The 24,280-nt window shown below is 33.7% G+C and overlaps 3 protein-coding genes and 1 long non-coding RNA gene across 4 annotated transcripts; 1 reads left to right on the forward strand and 3 right to left on the reverse strand.

Moving 5' to 3' along the window:
- Positions 1-5,925: 5,925 nt before the first annotated feature.
- On the reverse strand, positions 5,926-7,830 carry LOC146915684 (uncharacterized). Its single transcript, XR_015013409.1, has 3 exons — positions 7,393-7,830; positions 7,241-7,304; positions 5,926-6,481 (listed from the first exon to the last, which is right to left on the reverse strand). It is a non-coding gene; the product is annotated as an uncharacterized LOC146915684 (long non-coding RNA).
- A 2,747-nt stretch (positions 7,831-10,577) lies between these two features.
- LOC146915685 (uncharacterized) lies at positions 10,578-12,482 on the reverse strand. The gene has a single exon (XM_085718038.1). The coding sequence runs from the start codon at positions 11,924-11,926 to the stop codon at positions 10,820-10,822; it is 1,107 nt and encodes a 368-aa protein (XP_085574164.1). The 5' UTR covers positions 11,927-12,482; the 3' UTR covers positions 10,578-10,819.
- A 2,963-nt stretch (positions 12,483-15,445) lies between these two features.
- LOC146915686 (F-box/kelch-repeat protein At3g23880-like) lies at positions 15,446-16,204 on the reverse strand. The gene has a single exon (XM_085721414.1). It carries the CDS (start codon positions 16,202-16,204, stop codon positions 15,446-15,448), a length of 759 nt encoding a protein of 252 aa, XP_085577540.1.
- A 1,205-nt stretch (positions 16,205-17,409) lies between these two features.
- On the forward strand, positions 17,410-23,132 carry LOC146915687 (cytochrome b561 and DOMON domain-containing protein At4g12980-like). The gene is made up of 3 exons (XM_085718039.1): positions 17,410-17,675; positions 21,436-22,403; positions 22,793-23,132. Exons 2-3 carry the CDS (start codon positions 21,549-21,551, stop codon positions 23,015-23,017), a joined length of 1,080 nt encoding a protein of 359 aa, XP_085574165.1. The 5' UTR covers positions 17,410-17,675; positions 21,436-21,548; the 3' UTR covers positions 23,018-23,132.
- Positions 23,133-24,280: the final 1,148 nt, after the last annotated feature.

The raw sequence follows: 24,280 nt of genomic DNA on the forward strand, positions 1-24,280 counted from the left end.
TGGGATGTTTTCCTAGACGGTAGTGCATGCTAGACCCGTCGTAGGTTCAACTTACTTGTTATAGTCTCATATTTCTAAATATGACATCGCGGTTAAGGGGTAATCTAAGACCGCTTTACCAAGATACTCTCTAAGCATCGAGGTCTTTACATATGTCACATTACTAAGTCGTACGATTAGGGGAAAACCTAGAATCGTCATCGACAAAACTATCTTTAACTATTCTAGTCTGAAGCTTAACGTATCTGACGTCATCTCATAGTCAACAATATTTGAAATAAGAGTTAGCGTTGAACAATAACAATATCTGGATTCATTTTATGGAAAGCCCCGGGGTGGAGTAAACCCGAGCGCAAACCCTATCTGCTCGATGGAAACCTATCTAAGGTAAACCACCGGAACTCCCTAGTGATGTGTGGGCCCCTTACGGCTATTCCCGTTTCACCTAATGGAAACCTCTTGAAACCAACCTAGTGTGATCACAAGAGACACGGCACATATATGTTATTAAAACATTCTTAGTGAAAAGATATCTAATCGTCTCACAATCTATTATTCATCGTCTAAATGATGCTATTCTATTCACGACAAACTATGTCGAGTCTCTATGTTTCTTCCCTTGATAAACTATTACTTTCCCTCTCACATTCAAGTGATTCGCTCACTAGAAATCCCTAATGATTATGTTATGATTGCCATGAATTTTAATTCGAGAATCGTTACGTGTTAGATGCATTGCCTAGATGTCGTTTTGGGGTTATAAGATTGGAAAACGATGAAAGAAATACTTCGGAACGCACCACCGACCCGAGGGAGGGCCAAAGGGCCAAAATTAAGTTGGCCACTCCAGAGGGCTGCGCTATTAGCGCCCCTGGGGCGTGGCTTTTCTGGGGAGCTGCGCTATTAGCGTAGAATTTCGCTAATAGCGTAGCTCTTCGGGCCTGTGGTACCAAAATTGCAATTTTTGACCCAAAACGCATCCTAATGCTTCCTGCAATGCACCAAAACATCCAGCAACATACTAAAGCAATAAATAACATATTTCATGGCAATCTTAACAAATATTCATCAAGAATTAGCTTTGAAGTTCATAAACACATCTAGCACAATCAAAGCTTACACACTAAGAAAGCTCAAACCAAAGGAAGGTTTTTCTAACTAAAAACTCACCTTGCCCAAAAGAAATAAGATTCAAGTGCTTCTAAGCTTAACCAAACCCTAGGTAGACAAGAATCAAGAGAGAGAGAGCTTGCTTCTACAATCTTTAGGTGTTTTCCATCATGAACTTCTTATCCCTTTCCATGATGCTTGCCTCAAGGAAATTTCACAAAGAGTGGATGATTATGGAGGGGAGATTGGGCCGAAATTTTAGAGAGAAGGGAGAGAGAAATATTTGTTGGAAACCTAGAGAGAGAAAATTCAAATGAAAATGAATATTTTGGGACCTTTTGCCCTTAAATACCCCTCAAGCTCAAATTCCAATTACGCCCCTAAACTCAGACGCGCACTTCCTTTCGTTAACTGATATTACTCGCAACCTAGATGGATGGGGTATTACAAGTCCTACCAAGGAAGTGAACACACTTACAAGCACTGTGACGCTATTAAGAGCTTTGCAACCAACACAACAGCCCCAAAATTTTAGAAAAAAAAAATAAGGCAGCAGATGGAAAATGTGATACATAGTCATTCAATGGTATCACTGAAACAAAGACAAGAACATAAATGACATATATAACAATGGAAATTTGTAATTCGTTCAACAGATTCAATTCACACAAACAATGACACAATGCAAAGTAACTTCATATTTTTCAGTTTCTTGTACAGTAAGTTCACTTCATATTTTTCAGTTTCTTGTTACTATCAAGAGCCAATTAATTTTGGGTTGGTTGAAGGATTGAAGATATATATTTAATTAGTTTGAAAAAAATCTGACCTCAATCAAAGTAACTAACCTCAAACAATGAAGCACTGGCACAAACACCGATGTCTAACACAGCATTGACACATCAACACCGTTAATGATTTGTGAAAATAGAATAATCTAATGTTACTGCAAGTACCGGTAACAAGAACCGGACACATCTTTAATTGAAGTGTCAGTGCTACATAGTTCTAAGCTTTAAATTCCTACATATCATTCTGCTTGTTATTTGTTTATCATCTTTGTGAAGAATAATCTACCTATTAAATCAAATTTTTTAATGAGTATTTCTTTAGAGGAGACCTGATAACCAAATCATACATATTGTGAATACAGGAAGAAAGAGTAACATTAAAAATATAATGACTCTCAGATAAGACTTGCATAATCATCATGTAACAGGGAACTTCTATGGCTCGGAAGATACATATCTTAATAAACACAATGAGTTTTCCAATGAAATTCAGACATACATGACTGATGCAAAAAATGAAGTGTAAATGTAAACTCTTCAACAACTCTATCTCCAATGTTATTACCTCTAAGCTTGCTGGCCAGCCAGGGTTGTAATCCAGATATTGTGTCTTTCATTACTGCTGAAGATAATGTGTCCTCTTAGGTAGCAAAATCCTTAAATTCAGAATCGGAATCATTAATGATCAAATTTTCAAATTCTATGAACAACGGTACAAAACAATGTTCAAAGTGAAGTGCAAAACCTGACCGTTGGAGTAATACAACTGAAAAATCTTCTCTCCACGATTCTGCGTCTATGAAAATATCAAGAACACAATGAAACTAAAATCTAACATTACAATATCAATATAACGCTTCACTGCGTATGAAAAGTTAAAAACTATATTTTTTATTCTTTCGAGAGCAATAATGCTCCCACCAAGTGCAGTGGGATCTAGAAAGCTTCAATTAAAGCCATGCATGTGACAACAACAACAACAACAAACTAGTTAACACAATATACTAGATAGATCATCAAGCTCTTCTTGCATAATCATTCAAGTGAATTTCAATCAATTTAAATTATTAAAATTGCAGGTGTTTAGATAGCAATAGGAAAATATGGTGCATACTTGTTCAGAGAATTTCCATCAGTATAAATATATCTTTCCTGTTAAAAAAAAAAAAAGAACTTGTTCAATGATAACACTAAGACAAGGGAAAGAACCAATGAATACAAATATAGCAGAGTATGACTTATTGCTTCATTTTAACACTCAAATAAATCATATACAACACCGTATAACAAGAACATTAACATTCAAAGTTCCTACCTTCTTGGATTAGTTTGTGATTTGACTCATTTAAAATGAGAAATGAACGAAAAAATCATTAAAGTAGATAAATCTCATTGACAATACCTTGCAAAGATAACAGATCGATAACTAAGAAAAAAAAACAGCCATTAACACCATTATAATATGGAAATGAACTTAGCAACAAAATATGAGTTTTATTAACATTAAAGTGATAGCGAGACCTTTGAGTAGTCCACATTTTACTTAAAAAATAAAAAAATAAATGGATCATAACAATTGCATAGAGTAACTCTTACAATATACCTCTAGCAACCATTTCACGAAGAAGTTTCTACGCCTTTTCATTGTAATATTTATAAAAGAGAGAGCGGATAATAGTTTCATAACTTACAGCATCAGGAATGAAATCATTATCCTCCATTTTTAAAATCAATGCCTCTGCTTTATCAAACAAGCTCTCTTTACAAAGTCCATTGATCAAAATATTACATGTTCGGATATTTAGGTTATAACCTTTAGTTAATAGATCCTGAAAACATCTTGTGCATTCTTATGTCGTCACCTTTGCATAACCCATCAATAAGTGTATTGTATGTGTACATATCCAGTTGAATGCCCTGGTCTTTAATTTTCTTGACTAATGCAATAGCTTTGCCAAGATGATTGTTTTTGCATAAAGAATCTATTAAAGAATTGTAGGTAAATATGTCAGCTGGTATGGATCTCATCAACAAGCTCCCAAGCATAGGAGATTCTTCCTAATTTGCACAAACCATCAACGAGAAAATTGTGAGTTAGGAACAATTCCTCTGCAACACATTTCCTTAAAGAGATTCTTCCTAACCCTTAATGATTTACCTTTATTGCTATGTCTCTAATAGCACAGGTGAAAGCTTCAGTAAAGTACAAATCTCTTTTGCCCCACTTGAAATTAGGTTTATCCTTCGCATCCATTTCGATATCCCCATCCTCCGTCACCGAAGATCCAATGCTCCAGATATTGTTTATTGATTGGATGTTGCTGGGAACCCTAATTGTGGAATATTATTTATAAACATCACTAACTTGCTTTGCTCTAGCATCCAAAAGGTCTATGGATAACTTACCCGCAATGACAAAACGGTAAGATTTAAGGTTGTAAGTATTGACCATCATTGCTTTATTGCCTCTGAAGGCAGCAATGACCTGTGCTCCGATCATCTCAGAGCCCTTAGGATTGATCCCCCATCCCACCCAACTATTTGGGGTTGGTGGAGAAGCAACAAAGACAAATGAGAGTGAGGGGTTGTCTCTATTGTGTCTGAAGTGAAGGGTTGCATTCAGCTCGAGCTCTTTGCACCCTGGGTATCCTTCTAATTTCAGAGAACAACCAATTCCAAATGAAACAGGCGCACAAGAAGAAAGGTGTAGGACCAAAGGAAGCGATGCAAGTCAAAGATTTTCAAATATGAGTTTTTTTGGGAAAGGAAGCCATTGGAAATCAAACCAAAACCAATAGCTTTCTTTCCCAGAAAAACTCATATTTGGAAAACTTTGGCTCCAATCTCTACCTTTGATCCTACATCTTTCTTCTTGTGCGCCTGTTTCATCTGGCATTGCTTGTTCTCTGAAATTAGAAGGATACCCAGGGTGCAAAGAGCTCGAGCTCAATGCAACCCTTCACTTCAGATACAACAGAGACAACCCCTCACTCTCATTTGTCTTTGTTGTTTCTCCACCAACCCCAAAAGGTTGGGTGGGATGGGGAATCAATCCTAAGGGCTCCGAGATGATCGGATCCCAGGTCATTACTGCCTTCAGAGGCAAGAACGCAATGATGGTCAATACTTACAACCTTAAATCTTATCGTTTTGTTCTTGCGGGTAAGTTATTCATAGACCTTTTGGATGCTAGAGCAGATCAAGTTAACAATGTTTATAAACTATATGCCACAATTAGGGTTCCGAGCAACATCTAATCAATAAACCATACCTGGAGCATTGGAGCTTCGGTGACGGAGGAAGGGGATATCGAAATGGATGCTAAGGATAAATCTAATTTCAAGTGGGGCAAATGAGAATTGTACTTTATTGAAGCTTTCACATGTGCTGTTTGAGACATAGCAATAAATGTCAGTCATTAATTAGGGTTGTTCTTATATATATAAAATGTGTCCATTTAGTGTATGGGTGTTCCTATAATATTCTTTTGTAAATGGATGTGCTAATTTTGACTTCTCGTCTCTCAAGACACTTAATAGTATTAATGAGGGGTGTATTTGAAGTAATGTTTCTAATAATTTGAAATGATACAAAGCTCCATGGAAGAAAAAGTTGTCATGGTGGATGGTCACATGGAAGGGGTGGTTGATCAGACTCGAACAACTTCTACTGCACTATTTGCAGCCAATGACGCTTTGGTGTAGTATGAAATAGGTATGACAGAATGAAGAGATTCTAATTTAGGTTCAGCATATCCCTAAAAGTAAATGACTGAATGAAAAAATCCTCCAAAGTAATGAAGGTGGTCGACAACACATTTCAATGAACATAACAACAACACATGACTCTTGATTAAAATTGAATTAATAGTGAGAACATTGAGTAGTCCACCTTACTTTGTATATGCAACTATCAGCAAAAATAAATAAATAAATAAATAAATCATAATGATTACATAATTTTCATCATAGTAAAAAAAAATTATAATTAGAAAGTATCTTACCTAGAGTTATTCTTCAAAGCATAGGAGATTATACCATTGTCCTCCTTATGAAAGAGAGCCTCCAATTTTCATTCTCATCTTTATAAAAGAGAACCCGGATAATAGTTTCATAAGTTACAGCATTAGGAATAATACCATTGTCCTCCATTTTTGACAACAAGGCCTCCACTTCATCAAATAAACCCATTTTACAAAGCTCATTGATCATAATAGTATACGTTCGAATATCTAGACTATAACCCGTAATCAAAAGATCTAGAAAAAAATCTCATGCATTCTGAAGTCGTCCTCCTTTGCATTGTACATCAATAAGTATAGCGTATGTGTACATATTTGGTTGAATTCCCTTTTCTTTAATTTTCTTGCATAATGCAATAGCCTTATCAACATGATGGTTTTTGCATAAAGCATATATTAATGAATTGTAAGTGAATATATCAACTGGTTGACCATTATCACACATCTCATCAACAAGATGTGTATGCAACCTTGAGAGGTGCTTCAACAGATGCTCATAGGTCCACTCAATAAAATAATTACAAGATGACAATGTTAACTCATCAATGAGTCCGCAATCCTGTATTACCAATTCATGAAAAAGATATAAGTTAAATTAAGAAAATAGTGCGTTGCAAACACATTTATCATTGCCAAATTTGAAATTCTCAGTAGTCCTAAACTCTCTAATCTCTATCAATTCAAAAACAAAACAATTAAAGTAGATAAGATATTCAATATTCATAGTCTTCCATAAACATTAAGATCTAAACCATTCATTAACAAATCAACAATATCTTTCTCGAGAAATTTCTCTATTGTTTTTCCTCTTTTTCCTTACCACATTGATCTGATTTTTCATTAATTTTATTTCAAAATATCCCTTTATTATTATTATAACTATATTTTTTTTACTATTGTCTCTAATGCACCTTTCAAGTTACTAACCATGCAAGTGATGATACAACAATGGTATCAAGGCTAAATGACACTCTATAGCTTTTTTCACAATTTGAATCTTTGCGCAGATTACGTATTAGAGTACTCAAGTCAATGTCTATTAAGCTCTCATGCATCCTATATGTGTCGGAGAAATTAGACGAACCTTTTAGCCTAGTACAATTGTTTTTTTCCCAAGCACGAGGAGTATTGCTGAAACAAATAGTCAAAAGATAATTTGAAGTTCTCATGATAAGAATGTCACAAGATCTCCATCCACCAAGTATATTTCGTTCATGAGTATCGTAAAGAATATTTTCACCATCATTCCTTAAAGGAACCTAAAAAAAAAGCAACACAAATCTAATAAAAGAAATAACCTCAACCAATAGAGTCGCACCTGTATTGTTGTCAAGCAGTTGTTTTATTTTGTCCATGCAGCTTAGAAATCTACAACTCCAAATCTGGAATTCCTCAATACATCAATATTAATTCAATTAAAAATGGTAACAAATTCTAAATCTGAAATTTGTCACTAGAAGATATGCTCACCTTCGAAGAGAGTGCAGAACAGAGGTCGTATCAGAGAACGAAGTTGAACACAATGGAAGGAGATATAGTTTGTGAGTATGTAGATAACAAACAAAAGAAGGAACGGAATGGATTATAAAACACCCTGAATTCATATGACACATACATGACTTATAAATTTGAAAAGCACATAAATCTGACAACCATGAGTATTGAATCACTACTAAAACATACCAATTTTTACAAAGATAATGTGAAATTAGAACAAAATAACAAATCCATTGTCTTATTTAATCAATAGAGAAATAGAGCATGCCTATAGAGCACCAAGGATCTTGTCAAACACCCATGCTTAAGGATTTCACAAAAGATATTAAATCACTTAGCTATTTAACTACACAACAGAACAAACAAACGACAATAGTGATCGAAATGGAAACCAACCAAAAAGGAAAAGAAAAAAACCTCGATCACCTCACAGCGTAATCTTAGGTAGGAATAACACTAACTGAAGTTTAGTGATAATTATGAGTTACACAAGCTGCCAAACAAATTTTCAATCCAAAAATAAGGTTAGTGTCAAGTCACAAGGGCCAAATAAAGAAATTTTAGTCCAAACAAGAGATAAACATGTATAAATCACAATCTAGAGGTGATTTTGGACCAGAACTTTTTTCAACAGTTTTGTAAAACCAAAAGAAACTTCTTGTTATAAAAAAAATCAAAAGAAACTTAGATACCAAATTTCATGCTAACTGAACAAGTGTAGCTCAGATTAGACCCGTAGTTGCAATTTAACACTTAAAAGGAGACAATTGAGGGTAGCTTGCATAACGTAATATCTAGGGTATACAACCTTCAATCTTCATATACCATAAGAACCCTAACTGCAAGGAGTGGACTTCAAGATCTTGTGCTAAATTCTACCTATTCCTGATTCAAAATTTGTTGTAAGCATTACAAGTCATATAAATTGAACTGCAACAACACAAACAAAAGCAGTAGAAAACAGGAGATGAACACATATAAACAAAACCACAGACTACAACAGGAAATCAAGTTAAATGGAAAAGTCGACACAAACACTCACAATAATAAATTAGATCAGAGTTTAATGTCACCAATAAATGAAAATAGTGAGCATAAATCAATTGTAAATTTGAAATAAATAAAGAAAAAAAAAACAAGATAGATAAACATTATGTTCGTAGCTCGCAACATCGATCATGGTTGACAGAAGGTTATATTCGCAAAATCAAAAGGGGTTAATGATCAGAGATGGAAAACACAATTGAGGTTAAGATCATAGGTGAAGAGCACGTACCAAAGATGACGATCAAAGACGGCGATTTCAGATCCGTGATTGGCTACGGCTATTGCAGAACAAAACCATGAGAGAATGAGAGACAAGAGAGATAGAGGTTGAGAATGAGAATCCCAAATAGTGAGTGAATAAGGTCAGGGTTCGTTGATTTGGGATTCTCCATGGAGGTTGAGAACAAAGCATCTTGATTTGGAGCAAGCTGATAGAAATTAGGTTTTGGGATTCTCCATGAAATGAAAGAAACTTGTGAAGTGTTGAGTGACAAAAAAAATTATTCGTGAGAGTGACAAAAGTTAAGTTTCCAAAAAATATAAAAATCAAAGTCATGCAACGTTTTTTTAGGAAAACAATGTTACTAAGCTTCTTTTATAGCAATACTTAGAGCTATTTTCGACAATAATTAATGACAGTAACATTTAAATTAATGTTTCAAATCAGTGTTGCTAAAGGTGTTCAATCTAGTAGTCTTGGAGTATTTGAATTGCATTCAGATTGTTGAATTGCATCCAGACTTGAATTATATTACATAATCTCAGAGGATTTGGATCTTCATTTCTCTTATTCAACAATCTGGATGCAATTCAAATCCTCAAAGAAGAAGTTGATCAAAGATGGAAAGAGATTCGTATATCTGAACAAAAACAATGGAAAGAGATATAGTTTGTGAGTATGTATATAACAAACAAACAATGATCCTTGGCTAAAATGTGAATTTTGTACATATGGAAAACTTGGTCAAAATTACGGTTAAGAAAAACCAGGAGTATCTCACTACTAAGAATAATTCCATGCAAGATTATAGGCACAGCTAGTTAGCATAATTCTGCCAAATACCGTTGCTACTAGTTTTTTTTTTTTTCCTCAGATGACCGTTGCTAACAAAATAAAACTTATGTGAATTTTTTTTGAGGTCTTAGAGTGTGGCACGTATGGTTAAGAATTGAATACTAACCAAAATACTTCAAAAATAATTATAAGTTACATTTTGAAATTCTCTCAAAAAAGTTACTTTTGAAATATCTTTTAAATACAACAATCCCCACACATTTACATTTCAAAAGTTTAAAAATAAAAAAAATTCCTAGGTTATATTTTATGCATTTACCAAATCGGAAATACTACTTGTCCCGAGAAACTTTTTCACAAGAACATCCCGACCAATACAAACATAATATCTTTCTCCATCACTTTTATTTCCAGCCACCGATCTATTGTTGTAATGAAGGCAATCTAACAGTTCCAGACCATTCATGATATTTTTTTCGCTATCAATAGCACCACTGTTATCAAATTTCAGCTGTTATGTAAACTTTCGCATGATTCAATCCGAAGAATACCTGAGGGTGTGTTTGGTTGTGAGAAGAAAATGAGAAGAGAGAAATAGGTGAGAGAGAGTATGAGAAAAGAGAAATATATAAGAAATAGAGTAGATTTGATGAGTTGTTTGGTATATGAGAAAGAAGAGAGAAATAGAAGAGAAAGAGATACTACACTTTTTTGAAAAGACTAAAATATCCTTATATTAAAAAACTAATACACAACTTGATTATCTTAGTCATATAATTTTCTTTTAAAAGGATTTCATATATAAATTAACGCACTTTTTATTCTAATTTAATTAATAAATTGAATTGATTATTATTACACAAAAATTATATTAATTTTTAATTAATTTTTTAAAATATTTTAACGTAGTCAGTTAATTAAAACAATTAATTTCACTAGTTTTATTAAAAAAAATATACGGCGGGCTTTAAAAGAATTTATATGGTGAGATTATCACACTATTTAATTAAGCTAGTTTTATCAAATGGTATGTTTGAAAGACCGAAATAACAACAACTTAATTAAATTTATATCGGTCATGCAAAAGAAGTTTTTTTTTTTTTTTTTGATAAAGGCAAAAGAAAGCAATAAAAGTCAGGAGAGGCCTGCACCTGGTACAGCCAAGGAGTACACACAAAAGGCAATCCTAGACTAACCCAGAAAAGAAAAAACAAACAATGAATGAGAAACAACTACTAAAGTGAAGCTGAAGTAAACAATGCTACTGAAGCAAAAACCAAAACTCTAAAAAGAACCAGAACAGCCAAAATTCCAGCTTCCTGAATCTGCCAAAAAGCTTTATTGAGATATGTCTTTTTTTGCACCTTTTTTGGACCTGGTTTGAATTGCTTCATTACTATTAACTCTTGTCCTTTGCAATTTCTCTTTCTTTTTCTGTCTTTTAGGGGTATAGGGAGTGTAGTTCTCATCCTTTTCTATGTTGCCATCAACATATCTATCACTTCCAATCTCACTCTCTTGATCATCAGAGGATAAGTCCCCCCAAAGCTTCTTAAGTATTCTAACACTTTCCATTGCTTTCTTAGAAGGTGCATTGGCCATAGAAGTATGAGCAACAAAAGGCCTCTTGTCCATGGTCAAAACTGAATAGCTAGTGAGAGGCATGGCCATAGCAGTACTAGTAACCAAGGAATCAGACATATTCGTTTGAGAAGACAAACTTTTCTCATATTCTCTCACTGCCAAAGAACCATCAGGTGGGAGGTTTTCATCTTGATCCAATAATGCATTCTGCCTTGTACCGTCAACCTCATCAACCTTGGAGCTTGAACCTCGCCCTCTCAAATTTGCAACTTGCAAAGGCACAGTGGCAGGGATTCCTTCAAGAGTAAGTTCCTCTTTCTCCGAGTCTTCATAAGGCTTTCCTGGAGCGTTCACCTTTGCAGCCTGATCACTGATAACTTTATCAAGTAACATAGTAGCAGAAGGGTAAACTGCAGAACTGAAGAGCATGTTGTTGGCTTGCAATATGGGTATATCATCTTGTTTTGTTATATTGGAGACAAACTGCTCTTGAACAATATCCATTACCACACCACCAGCCTCTCCAACAGAATCAACCAATTCATTTTCCAGCAGGTCAAATGAATTGTGTAGTGCTAAAGTAGGATCCTGAATGGAATCATGTATGACTGCTGTGACAGCCTCACCATCAATGGCTCGATCCTGCTCCTGTATCAGACTTAACCTATCAATTCCAATAGATTCTGAAGCCAATTGAACAATATTGTTTGCGTTAGGATTCTTGTTAGCTTGCATTGTGTTAATGGTTTCTAGGTTCGCATTGGGCTTCTTCTGTAACACTGCAGTGGGAGCTTTCTTGACAACTTTAGTAGAAAAATCCTGATGCATCTTCTTATAGTTTTGAATTGAATGACCTAGCATCTTACATTGGACACAAAATAGAGGCAGTCTCTCATATTGAACAGAGATAGATAGAGCCAATCCTTCACTTTCCACTAGAACAGATTCAAATAGCTTAGCAGATAAATCAACATCAACAAGTACACGAGCAAAGAGTCCAAACCTTCTGGATAGTGTGGCCTCATCGATTGTTAAGGGGGTACCCAAGCCAGATGCAATCTCGAACAATGTCTTTTTACGTCAATACTCTTGTGGTAACTGCATCAACCGAACCCAAATCTGAGCGTGTGTCTGAGCTTGGTTCTGTGGTTTGAAAGCTTTCGTCCATGAAAAGAAACGTAAAATACGTGGCTTCAGATTTACAGCTCCCATAGCCCATACCTTCCGCATATCTTCCACGGATCCAAATTTAAAATCAAAGAAACCTCTGCCTAGAGGCAGCACGCTCCATTCCCTTAAGGTTGGTCATAAGCTGCTTAGTTTAATCTTTAAAGCCTGAGTGGTCCAAGTAGTATCCCCCTTTGCTAGAGTAATCCTACCATGAAGATTCATTCTACAGTCTGCAATACCTGATTCCAGCTCTCCAAAAGAAGTTACTGCTATCAGGTCTTTAGAAAATACTGATGGCCAATGTCACAGTTATATATGCAAGGTATAATTGAGAAATGTCCAAATTAACAACAGTTCGTCCACTTCCTTCGCACCAAAGATGAGAAAGAATATTGATGTGGGGCCCACTGGTTTTTAATCCCTCTCTCCTATTTCTTTGCTCACCAAACAGCCTTGATGGGACACTTCTCTCCTTTCTCTCTCTCTTCAACTTCTCTCTTCCCATCTTCTCCTCAACCAAACAGCCCCTAAGTGACATATTATTTATTCTTATGGCGATTGTAAATAATCCAATAAAAAAGAAAAAAGTGTTAAAGGCTTGTTCTCTTCACTAAACAATAGCAAGTGGAAGGAAGAGCTGGCAAATAACCACAACGACATTGATACCAAACAAAAATCATTGTGTCAAATTAAATTTCTTATGACTTTCTTCTGTATTGTATGCAAGAAAGCGAAGGTTTGAAGAACAACCGGCATCCCATATTCAAAAAATTTACGCTTATTTTAAACGCCACCTGACACCACCGCCGCAAAATAGTTAACCGGTCTCACACCGGAAGGTGTAGCTACTGCTGCAACTTACCCACTCCCCTCCCTCGGTAAACAAATATCGCCCCCCTCACCTCCACCTCCAATCTCCCTCCCCCCAAATCCATTACTTCCTCCTATTCCCTCCACTTTCTTCCCCGTACTCACAATTTTTTCTCCCTCACCCTCTCCATCATGACCCTGACAATATTTTCTCCCTCACCAGTCATCCGTCCCTCCAACATCATCCCTACTCCATCCACTGAAACACCCTCTCCCTTAGCTCCTTCCCTCTCCTTCAACCTCTCGACACTGGTTGCAAGACGGTGAAACCATGCTATTTTCGCGAAAACACGTCCAAAATCAACATTATTCAAAGCTTTCAACAACTTGTCCACATCCTTGACATTAATATATATTTGACAAAACCATAAACCTGCCCATGCACATTACGTTTCCTTGACAAAAAAGTAATGATGTGGTCATAAAAAGTAATTATTTTTAATTATTTTAAAAAATAAAATAATTAATATTATTTGTTATTTTTGTATTTTACCCTCAGGTACAGGATTTTTTATATGCCTAATTGATTTTTTGACCACACCAAGTGTTCATACATATTTTTATTGACAAACTAAGAGTTCGTTCATAAAGTCCATAGTTTCTAAGTGTTTGCACGTTTCATTTGTACATGTAGTTTGTTGGTTTATCTCATGCAATATCAATCATGGTTGTCTAACTCGTGAGTAAATTCGTATGAGTTTATAAGACAAAATTGAGTGTAATCGCACGTAGAATCATTTTTATGATTTATTTGTTTAAACTCGTACAGACCCGCATAGACTCATGATTCTCTGATGAGTTTATGAGTTTTTGAAAAAACTTTTTTTTAAAGACCCCAAAAATGGCAAGAACTAAACAAAATTTGAAGAACAAAAAACCTAAAATCCTCTTTTCTCTTGCATTCTCACTCTTAGTTTAGAAATGAAACTACCACTCTCATCAATGACGAAATAACTCATGTTACGCTCACCTTCATCGACAATGTTTTCCTCTCCCTTCATCGACGACATTCTCTTAGGTGAGTCGCGCATGTCTCCCTTTATTTATCATTAGTTGTTGCTTTCTTCATTGTGAATCTTATAATCGTTGCTTTGTTTGTTGTCATTGTTCATGTAATTTTTGTTGCTTTGTTTGTTTTCATATAATCATTCTTCATTTTCACCAACGACATTCTCTTTATTCCCTTTAGTATGTTTTTTATATTTATTAAGCATGCTCATGTAATTGCTGGTTTAAGGTTGTTATAGATTTTCAATAATTTCTTTCAAAAAAAATATATTTTAAATAAATGTGTGCAATCAAAAAAAGAATGATTATCAGTCCAGAAACATATATTTGTGTGTGTGATCTGATTAAGATTGAAATTATCTTTTCTTTAATACTGGGTGTTTATATCAACATTATTTGTGTTTATGTAAACATATGTGAAACTTGCATGTTTTTAAAAGTCATTTTTAATTTTCCATATACTTGTGAGTTTACGAGTCGAGTCTAGGGATCCTTTTCGAGTGTATATAGACTCATGAGTCTGACAATTGTTTAAGAGTAACGATATTTTGACAACCATTTGATGACAACTTTTGTGACAACCTTAGTTTCCTTTCTTCTCATTGGTCAAAAACAATAGAGAGAGAAAAAGGAAGAGAGAGGATAAGTACATCATGTGAGTATCGGAGATAAAGTTGTACAAAAGTTGTCATCAAATGGTTGTACAAATATCATTTCTCATTGTTTAATAATCACATGAAAAAGTTACATAAAGACTTGAAACCTACACATATATCCATGTCTACTATTAAGCCTAGTTTTAATAGGATAGATGACTAGAAGACATTGAGATTTGTAGAAACAACTATTCTTTAACGGAGTGCATGTATGACTACAAGATCAATAAATAAATATATTCTACAAATTAAAGAAACATTAGTTCGTTCATATGATTCTTTCCCTTATATAAAATTCATATAAGCTAGTGATAAAACAAATAGAAAAGAATTGGCAATGAGGGCACGGTAATTGGTGGAAAACAAAGTCAAACTGATCTCAGTTTGTATTCCTTACTAGGGGCAGAAATGACAACCTTCTTGGGACCGACCACCCTAATCACCAACAAAGTCTAAATTATACATATTTCAAATTATTAAATATATTCTTCACAAACATATAAATAGAACTATGTTTTCAATAGGAACTCAAGGTGAAACTAAAAGTGAGCAGTAGCTTTTTATCCATAGTACACAAGTTGACTCGACAACATAACTCACCATTGAATTTCAGCTCATGACATGTGCTATATTGATTCTGTGGATTATACTTCTTTTACAAAAAATATATCATGAATCAGCTGCAGAATAGATTTAGCAGACCCAAATGACATTGGAGAATGGATGTATAATACCTCCAATTATAGACGATTGCTTCGTCTTTAATATTCATTCCAAATACTACTACATCACCATTCTCTGAAAGACACAATGGATGTATAATCAATTCAGGAGTATAACCAATCTCCAACTCACGAAACTCATAATCTAATTCAAGATTAAAAAAACTAACTTTAAGGAATTGAGTCCAAGACTCTTCAATTCCAAATTCCTTCATTTTCCATATGACATAATGGGTTTTCTTGAGAGTATAAGAAAAACAAAGACAATCATTCAACACAGAAAGAGTTGGAGAAAGAGTTGTAGAATCATGTAGGTATACATCACAACATCGAGGGAGCAACAATTCTGTATATGTCTCTGACCCCAAATCAAGTGAGATAATCATTAATTGTTCAGCTGTAATATTCTTCAAATGACAATTATATTGGCGACGAACAAGCCAATTAATACTATTATTGAAATAAAGACCATCTTTTACAAATGAACAACGCACTAATACAACAGGGAAACAATCAATATCTTTCCAAACACCATCACCCAAAGTAAAAATTCTTACCGCAGTTGTAATAAGGTCGCCATCCTCTTTCAAACATAACAACACCATCTTGTAAGTGTCTGTTGAATCATCATAACCAAACGTGAAGTTGCGAATATTTTCATGGAGCTTGAGATAATTGGGAGGAGAGACTAATGTTTCAGATATAATCCTCATGGCAGGGTTCCAGAAACAGAAATAACTAATAAAGAGAGAGCATATTCAGAGTTGCAACATTAAACTCAAAATTCCTTCAACTTATATATAACGGTATGACTTGAAAGACGGAATCAGCGGAACACAGAGGAACACGGAAATAGTGGTACCGTCGACTTATAAGGAAAACAGAACCATGGGGGATTGATCCACACACAATAGGTAACAAGGGTTTTATATTTTGAGAATTGGGAGAAAATCAGGGTGAATAATTTCAGAAGATTGTTTGGGGTGATAAGAGCCATTGAATAGCATGGAAAAAGAAGAAGACAAATGGTATCGTTGACTTATGCAGTTTTTGACATGTAGAATACACATCATTAGTGGTTTTCTTAGAAAATACCCTTCTCTTCTATTAAGCATTTCTCTAAATAAAATAAAGAGATGTGAAGGACACTGATTAAATGGAAATTAGGAATATATGTGACATCATGAAATAAATCATTACCATGCATTGAGTCACACGTAAACCAATAAGCATATCTTTAAGTAACTGATTTTGTTTCAATCCTTCTTTATTTTTCGATTAAAAAAGAAAATGACATAAGGTAGAGGCAAATAGCACCAACACGTAAACTCCCCTTTTTCTACATACTCGGTCAACAATTCCCACTTTCTATGCCATTCCAGATCTAACCAGACCATTTTTGTTGGATGAATATCCATCATTGACGTTTTTATGTAAGCCTTAGAGAAACATGAAGCCTTTGCTCGTGAAATCGGATCATATACTCTTACTATCATTGAATGGAAAGCGTTCAAGGTAATGGCATTTTTCCATACAACTCAAAATTTAGACATTGAATTAGAGTTCTACAAAATATTTGTATTGTGTTTGTATGCCTAATTGAAGGTTGATTCTTTTCAATATATACACTATGGCTCTCTATAAATTTGTTAAAGTCTAACTAAATATACGTGAGGTGCAGTGTGTGCAAATGATAAAGTTTGAACCAAAATAAAATAAAAAAAATTTTGATTGTGGAAAATAGCAATACTCTGTTAGGTCATGTACATGCTAATGTGAAATGGTTTATGTCTATATGATGCCAGTGTGGTGTTTAAGTGATCGGTTGAAATCATATTTCTCTGTGGTGTCTTATATCCAAATCATATAATTTTAAGAGTATGCTTAAATATTTATGTTGGTTCCTCACGATGGAGTCATGTTTTTGGGAATTTACATGCATTGTGAAAGAAAAAAAACAAAGAGGCCAAAACTCAATTGTACTTGAATATTATACTAGTATACATGGGTATGCAAACAAGCTACGATCTTAGTGCAATGAGTACTGTTTTCTTTTGAGAATAATGATGAGTAATGTTTTTTATTTTGATTTGGAGTAGTGTAAGCCTTAGAGAAACTTGAAGCCTTTGTTCGTGAAATCGGACCACATACTCTCTAAAAGCACTATCATTGAAAACGTCTAAGGTAAGGGCACTTTCCCATGCAACTTAAAGTTAGACATTGGATTAGAGTTCTACAAAATATATGTATTTTGCTTGTAAGCTTAGATTGAAGTTTGATTCTTTTCAATACATACATTATTGCTCTCTGTGATTTTGTTAGGTTAAAGTTATTTTTAACTTTACTTATGGTGATTGTTTAAAATAAATAATTGTCATGTATAAAAACTTTACTTCTTCCCTCACACCAGACAACCGAAAACTTGAAATTCTTACCATTTAATATTTACCACCGCCATAAAGAAATTGGAATAAAGAACACCAAAACATCACACTCTAATTTGATTAAAGTAGCCTCCAAAGTGTGTTTGCAAGTATTGATTGATTAATCAAATATGTATATACTATATGTAAAAGTGTAATATAGAAAAAAACAAAATCGATAAATATTTTGATTGAATATAGCATTCACATGACTTATACAATTCATCGTTGTTTTAGCATATGAGACGGCGGCCGGCTCTCAACAGCATTGGCGATTGGTTTTGTTTGGGTCACTTGTAAACTTAACGGTTGAGAAGCTTCGTTTATGAAAACTTATAAACATATGCAAAGCATGAGACAAACTTTTAAGAAAACACTATTTATAATTATAAAAGTAGGCATAAATTAGTGAGATTGGTGTAAAAAATTTGATTAAATTTAAAAAAATGAGTGTAAACAATTAAGTGGATGCAGGTTGCTAACTTACACCATAAGTTTAGGTGTGTTTTAGCAAGTTATAACTAAAAAGTAGTTAAATGCACCTTAAGGTGTAGCTTGCTAAAACACTCCCACATAAAAACCAGTGGGTGTGTTCTAGCAAATCCCTATATATATATATATATAAGTTCATAAGTTTCTTAGGTAAATATCCTTCATAATTTTTTGTTCTTTCTTTATTTTTTTATAAAATGATCGCATATCTTATCTTATATGTAAAAGTTGTTAAGTCTCTTAGAAAAATTTTTGGAGAAAAAACTCATTGGCAATTTCTTTCTTAAGTTTTGCTTTTTTTTTTTTTTTTAGAAAATGATCTTATATTTAATAGTTGTAAAGTTTCTTAAGCAATATTTTGGAGGCATAAAAGTTGTTGCAAATTTCCTACATAATATTTTTTTAATTTTTATAAATGATATCTTATTATACAAGTTACACAATTAAATATCTTGGTTCATAACACAAAATAACAGATAATTAAAAGCTTATGTAAATCATCGTATTTAAGTTGGATGGTTAAAATGGAGAAGAGCCTCAAGTGTCTTATGTAATACAAACATATCATTTATGATAAAGTGAAAAAATATCAGACAATTGTCAGAGCAGCGATGTTTTAAACAACATAGTGTTGGGCGGTTAAGAAGCAACACGAAAATAAAGTAATGGTGCGGAGATAGGGATGTGGCATTGGATGTGTGGTAAGACTAGATAAGATAAGATTAGAAATGACAACATTGTATAGATAGTTGGGGTAGAACCTATAGTATAAATATTATGGAGAATATTTTTAAATGGTTTGGACATGTAGAGAGAAAAGCTGTAGATTACGTAGTAAGAAGAGTAGATAAAGTAGATGATAGTCATATTACAAAAGGTATAGGAAGACCTAGAAAAACTATAACAGAAACTATTAGAAAATATTTATAGATTAATGAGTTGGATCTAAATATGGTTTATGATAGAACAATATGATGTGTTTCAATCAATGAAGTCCACCCCACTTAGTAGGATAACATTTGTTTGTTGTTGTTGTTGTTGCCGTCGTCTTTTGGACATATTAACTCATGGTCAACAAAAAAAATTATTTTATTTCATGATCGACTACTACATTTATTATTCAATGAGATAATCAACTTTCTGTTCATCACACAGGTCCAAATACTAGTGAAAAATGAAAAATAATGGTTCTCACTTGGTTCTTTAAAAAAAAACTAGTGGTTTTCCCTTGGTCTCACCCAGAAAACAAACCCACACACTAGATTGGCAACTTCTCAACCGGAGAGGATATGCATGAAAAGAAAAAAGAAGTTGGAGAGGACGGAGGTATGGACAGAATTGTGTGTGGAAAAGAATACATATTCTCATTTATATTTTAAAATAATATGGTACATGAATATATACGATATATAAAGAAAACTACCCCTTTCAACACTTTTGGGTTGGACTTTTCTTTCCAAAAATACCCTTAATTTTATTTTAAATACAAATAATACATGTAACAAATAAATACAAATAACACGTGTAACAAATAAATAAGAATAAATTTAATTTAAGGAGAAAACTTACACACAGTTCCTTATGAACTGTTCTTACTGTTAGCCAATTATAAAATAACACGTGGATACTAATCCATGTCACTTATCGTCCCCGTTAACCCTCTTTTACCTCTTTTAACCACATATCAAACTCACAAATAACCAGCACAAAACAAAAACTCATGTTACTTTTTATTTTGGTCAGGACTCATGTTACTTTTTTATTAGCCGTTTTTATGTTGTACATATGTGTTGTTCCTCTCAATACAACCGACAAAGATTGCCAAGTTTTTCATATCACTTCCACAAAAAACAGTATTTCCATATTATCTTATTATATAAGTTACTCTTCCTTAGCCTTGATCAATTGTAACAAACGTGAGCAAAAAATAATGGTAAAGATAGGACTTTAAATCCTCTAAAAAAAATTAGTAACAAACGTGGGCAAAAAATAATGTTAAAGATTGGACTTTAAATCCTCTAAAAAAAAGATTTGTAACAAACATGAGCTAAAAATAATATTTATCCCACCACATATTTTAAAGGTAAAAAAAGGTGCACCTTTGATGTTGTTGCGAAACATAGACCCTAGATATGGCCTGTGTAATGGGACACGATTGTTATGTCATGGTTTATTTAAGAATATGTTGGATGTGGAAATCCTAACTGCAGGAAGCAATGCTATCATTCTTGCCCATAATTAAATTAAAAACAAATGGGAGTTCAGGACTTCCCTTTGTGCTTAGTATAAAATAGTTTCCCGTTAGACTAAGTTTTGCTATTATCGTAAATAAGTCACAAGGGCAGACCATTCTCAATGTCGGAATCTATCTTTCATGACATGTTTTCAGTCATGATCAATTATATGTAGCTTTATCAAGAGGAGTTTCTCAAAATTTAACAAAAGTTATCTTTAAAGGAGGGAAAATAAAAGGCGAACAAAAGTTCTCTCTAGTCCCGTTGTTTATTTTCATATTCCCTTTTGTATCGAGAATTGGATTGTTAATGAAATGCTATAAGCACCTTTGTTTAAATAAAAACTATATATAAGAAAATAATATAACATTTCATTACATCGATTACAAATGAATATGTAATAAAACCTAATAGACTACTAACTTAGTAATATAAAAGTCGAATAGTTACGTTTAAGGTCAATACTTTATTATCTAACACTTACCCTCAAACTCAAGATTCATCAACAAGAAACATTGTGAGTTTGTCAAACAAAATACGAGAAACATATTAAATAATATAAACTTCTAGCAGAGTAAAATTTCAAATGAATTTTCAATAAATATTAATTTAGCAAGATAAATTTTGAATTATGTTTCAATAATTTTCATTGTTCGTTTTTCAAACATTTTTAATTTCATCGATATAAGTATTCTAGTTACTAATGGAAGTTTGCTTTAGAACTGTACATTTCTCTTATGCTTTTGAATTTCATCAATATAGTATCAAATGTTCATATTCTTTCTCTTATTTTAGGTATTTCATGCTCTTGAATTGGATATAAGTCTCTGTTATTCCTTCTCTCTATTACTATTTACCTGAAACCCAAAAACCCTACTCTTTTCTCCTCTTCCTTCAACACTGATCCAATGGCTTTACCGTCACAATTGTTGTTTCTTCTTCTTATATATCTCTATTTATACCTTGCGTCCAGCTCTAACAATTCATCTTCAACTTGTTCAGAACTTGATACAAAATTCTATGAAAACTGGCTTAACCTTCCTACATTAAATGCTACCCTTGGATACACATATAATCCCATAAACGCATCCCTTTCGGTTGTCTTTATGGCAACCCCTCCATCCCCAAATGGCTGGATAGCCTGGGGGATCAATCCAAATGGGCAAGGGATGGTGGGAGCAGAAGTTTTTGCAGCATTTAGAGAAAACGATATTGTCGAGGTGAAAACTTTTAGGCTTCAAGGTTATTATGTCATTGTTCCCAGAAACTTATCATTTGATGTTTGGGATGTGAGTTCAGAAGGTGTGGGTGATGTTATGAAGATTTACGCGAAGGTTAAGATTCCGGATAATGTAGAAGCAGTGAATCATACGTGGCAAATTGGATCAGATGTTGTGAATGGGATTATAGGTAACCATTCTTTAGAAGACCCAAACATAAACTCAAAAGGGAAGCTATGCTTATTGGGAGTTGATTCTTGTGATCCTGCTGCCGGGAAGAAAATTACGCATGCAACGATGTCTACATTGGGTTGGGGTGTTCTGCAACTCATCGAAATATTCCTAGAAAGGTGTAGGAACAAATTGTCATCACCTAGTCGAAGATTAGTAAATCTTCATAATATTTGTCAATTTATAACTTACATTACGGGAATAATGGGTTGCGGAGTCGGCCTAATACTTGAAAATGAATCAGAATTGATTCAGTCCAGGATACATAGCACTGTTGGAATTGCCATTATTTGGATATCCACAACTAAACTGGTAAGACATATAGTTTAATTTAGGGTTAATTAAGTTTTTAGTCCCTATAAATATTCACAGTTTTGTTTTTAGTCCCTACAAAATAAAATCACACTTTTTAGTCCCTGCGACATTTTTCTTAAGCATTTAAGGGACTAAAAATGCTGATGGAAAAATTTTATAGGGACTAAAAATGCTGATTGAAAATTTTATAGGGACTAAAAATGTTGATGAAAAATTTTATAGGCACTAAAAAGTGTGATTTTATTTTGTAGGGACTAAAAATAAAATTCTGAATATTTATAAGGACCATTTACTTAATTAACCCTTTAATTTATATAGTCATTAATAACAATCGTAGCATTTTTTGTGTTGATGAACTAATTATTATTTTATGTTTTATTTTGCAGATTTTCGCATGGTTCCTAAGGCGAAATAATAATCAGAAGTATAAAACATGTTGGAAGATATTCACTTATACTATGGGATATAGTATAATCGGGATGGGACTTATTGAGATATACACGGGCGTTAGAATCTTTAATCCTGGGAAGCCGTGGGAAACATTTTACAATATTTTGATGTTTTTATTGTTTATATTTGCTCTCATCTTTGAAGTAATCATACGTAGGTAAATGCCATGCTATTGGCTTAATGGCATGATTTTCTTTGGTTTGTAATAATATGATTTTCTCAACTCTTGTTCCCCTCCTTTGTAGAACCTAAATGTATTAATATGTTTTTATTGCATGATTTTTTTAAGAATTGGTTGATAGAAATTATGTTTTTTCTTGGGTTGTAATAATACGATATCTTGAAGAAGAAGAAGAAGAAGCAGGAGGAGGAGGAGGAGGAGGAGGAGGAGGAGGAGGAGAGGAGCAGAAGAAGAAGAAGAAGAAGAAGAAGAAGAAGAAGAAGAAGAAGAAGAAGAAGAAGGAGGAGGAGGAGGAGGAGGAGGAGCAGAAGAAGAAGAAGAAGAAGAAGAAGAAGAAGAAGAAGAAGAAGAAGAAGAAGAAGAAGAAGAAGAAGAAGAAGAAGAAAGAAGAAGAAGAAGAAGAAGAAGAAGAAGAAGAAGAAGAAGAAGAAGAAAGAAGAAGAGAAGAAGAGAAGAAGAAGAAGAAGAAGAAGAAGAAGAAGAAGAAGAAGAAGAAGAAGAAGAAGAAGAAGAAGAAGAAGAAGAAGAAGAAGAAGAAGAAGAAGAAGAAGAAGAAGAAGAAAGAAGAAGAAGAAGAAGAAGAAGAAGAAGAAGAAGAAGAAGAAGAAGAAGAAAAAGAAGAAGAAGAAGAAGAAGAAGAAGAAGAAGAAGAAGAAGAAGAAGAAGAAGAAGAAGAAGAAGAAGAAGAAGAAGAAGAAGAAGAAGAAGAAGAAGAAGAAGAAGAAGAAGAAGAGAAGAAGAAGAAGAAAGAAGAAGAAGAAGAAGAAGAAGAAGAAGAAGAAGAAGAAGAAGAAGAAGAAGAAGAAGAGAAGAAGAAGAAGAAGAAGAAGAAGAAGAAGAAGAAGAAGAAGAAGAAGAAGAAGAAGAAGAAGAAGAAGAAGAAGAAGAAGAAGAAGAGAAGAAGAAGAAGAAGAAGAAAGAAGAAGAAGAAGAAGAAGAAGAAGAGAAGAAGAAGAAGAAGAAGAAGAAGAAGAAGAAGAAGAAGAAGAAGAAGAAGAAGAAGAAGAAGAAGAAGAAGAAGAAGAAGAAGAAGAAGAAGAAGAAGAAGAAAGAAGAAGAAGAAGAAGAAGAAGAAGAAGAAGAAGAAGAAGAAGAAGAAGAAGAAGAAGAAGAAGAAAGAAGAAGAAGAAGAAGAAGAAGAAGAAGAAGAAGAAGAAGAAGAAGAAGAAGAAGAAGAAGAAAGAAGAAGAAGAAGAAGAAGAAGAAGAAGAAGAAGAAGAAGAAGAAGAAGAAGAAGAAGAAG

The sequence above is a fragment of the Medicago sativa genome, chromosome 6, assembly GCF_051527215.1.
Source record: "Medicago sativa cultivar Bolivia chromosome 6, Bolivia_mono, whole genome shotgun sequence".
Lineage (NCBI taxonomy): Eukaryota > Viridiplantae > Streptophyta > Magnoliopsida > Fabales > Fabaceae > Medicago > Medicago sativa.

What these genes read in the sequence shown, in the direction of transcription:
- LOC146915685 (XM_085718038.1), bottom strand. Translation starts at nt 11,926, where the DNA reads ATGCTAGGTCATTCAATTCAAAACTATAAGAAGATGCATCAGGATTTT.
- LOC146915686 (XM_085721414.1), bottom strand. Translation starts at nt 16,204, where the DNA reads ATGAGGATTATATCTGAAACATTAGTCTCTCCTCCCAATTATCTCAAG.
- LOC146915687 (XM_085718039.1), top strand. Translation starts at nt 21,549, where the DNA reads ATGGCTTTACCGTCACAATTGTTGTTTCTTCTTCTTATATATCTCTAT. An exon ending in GGATATCCACAACTAAACTG is followed by an intron (nt 22,404 to 22,792) that starts GTAAGACATATA and finishes TTTATTTTGCAG; the next exon opens with ATTTTCGCATGGTTCCTAAG.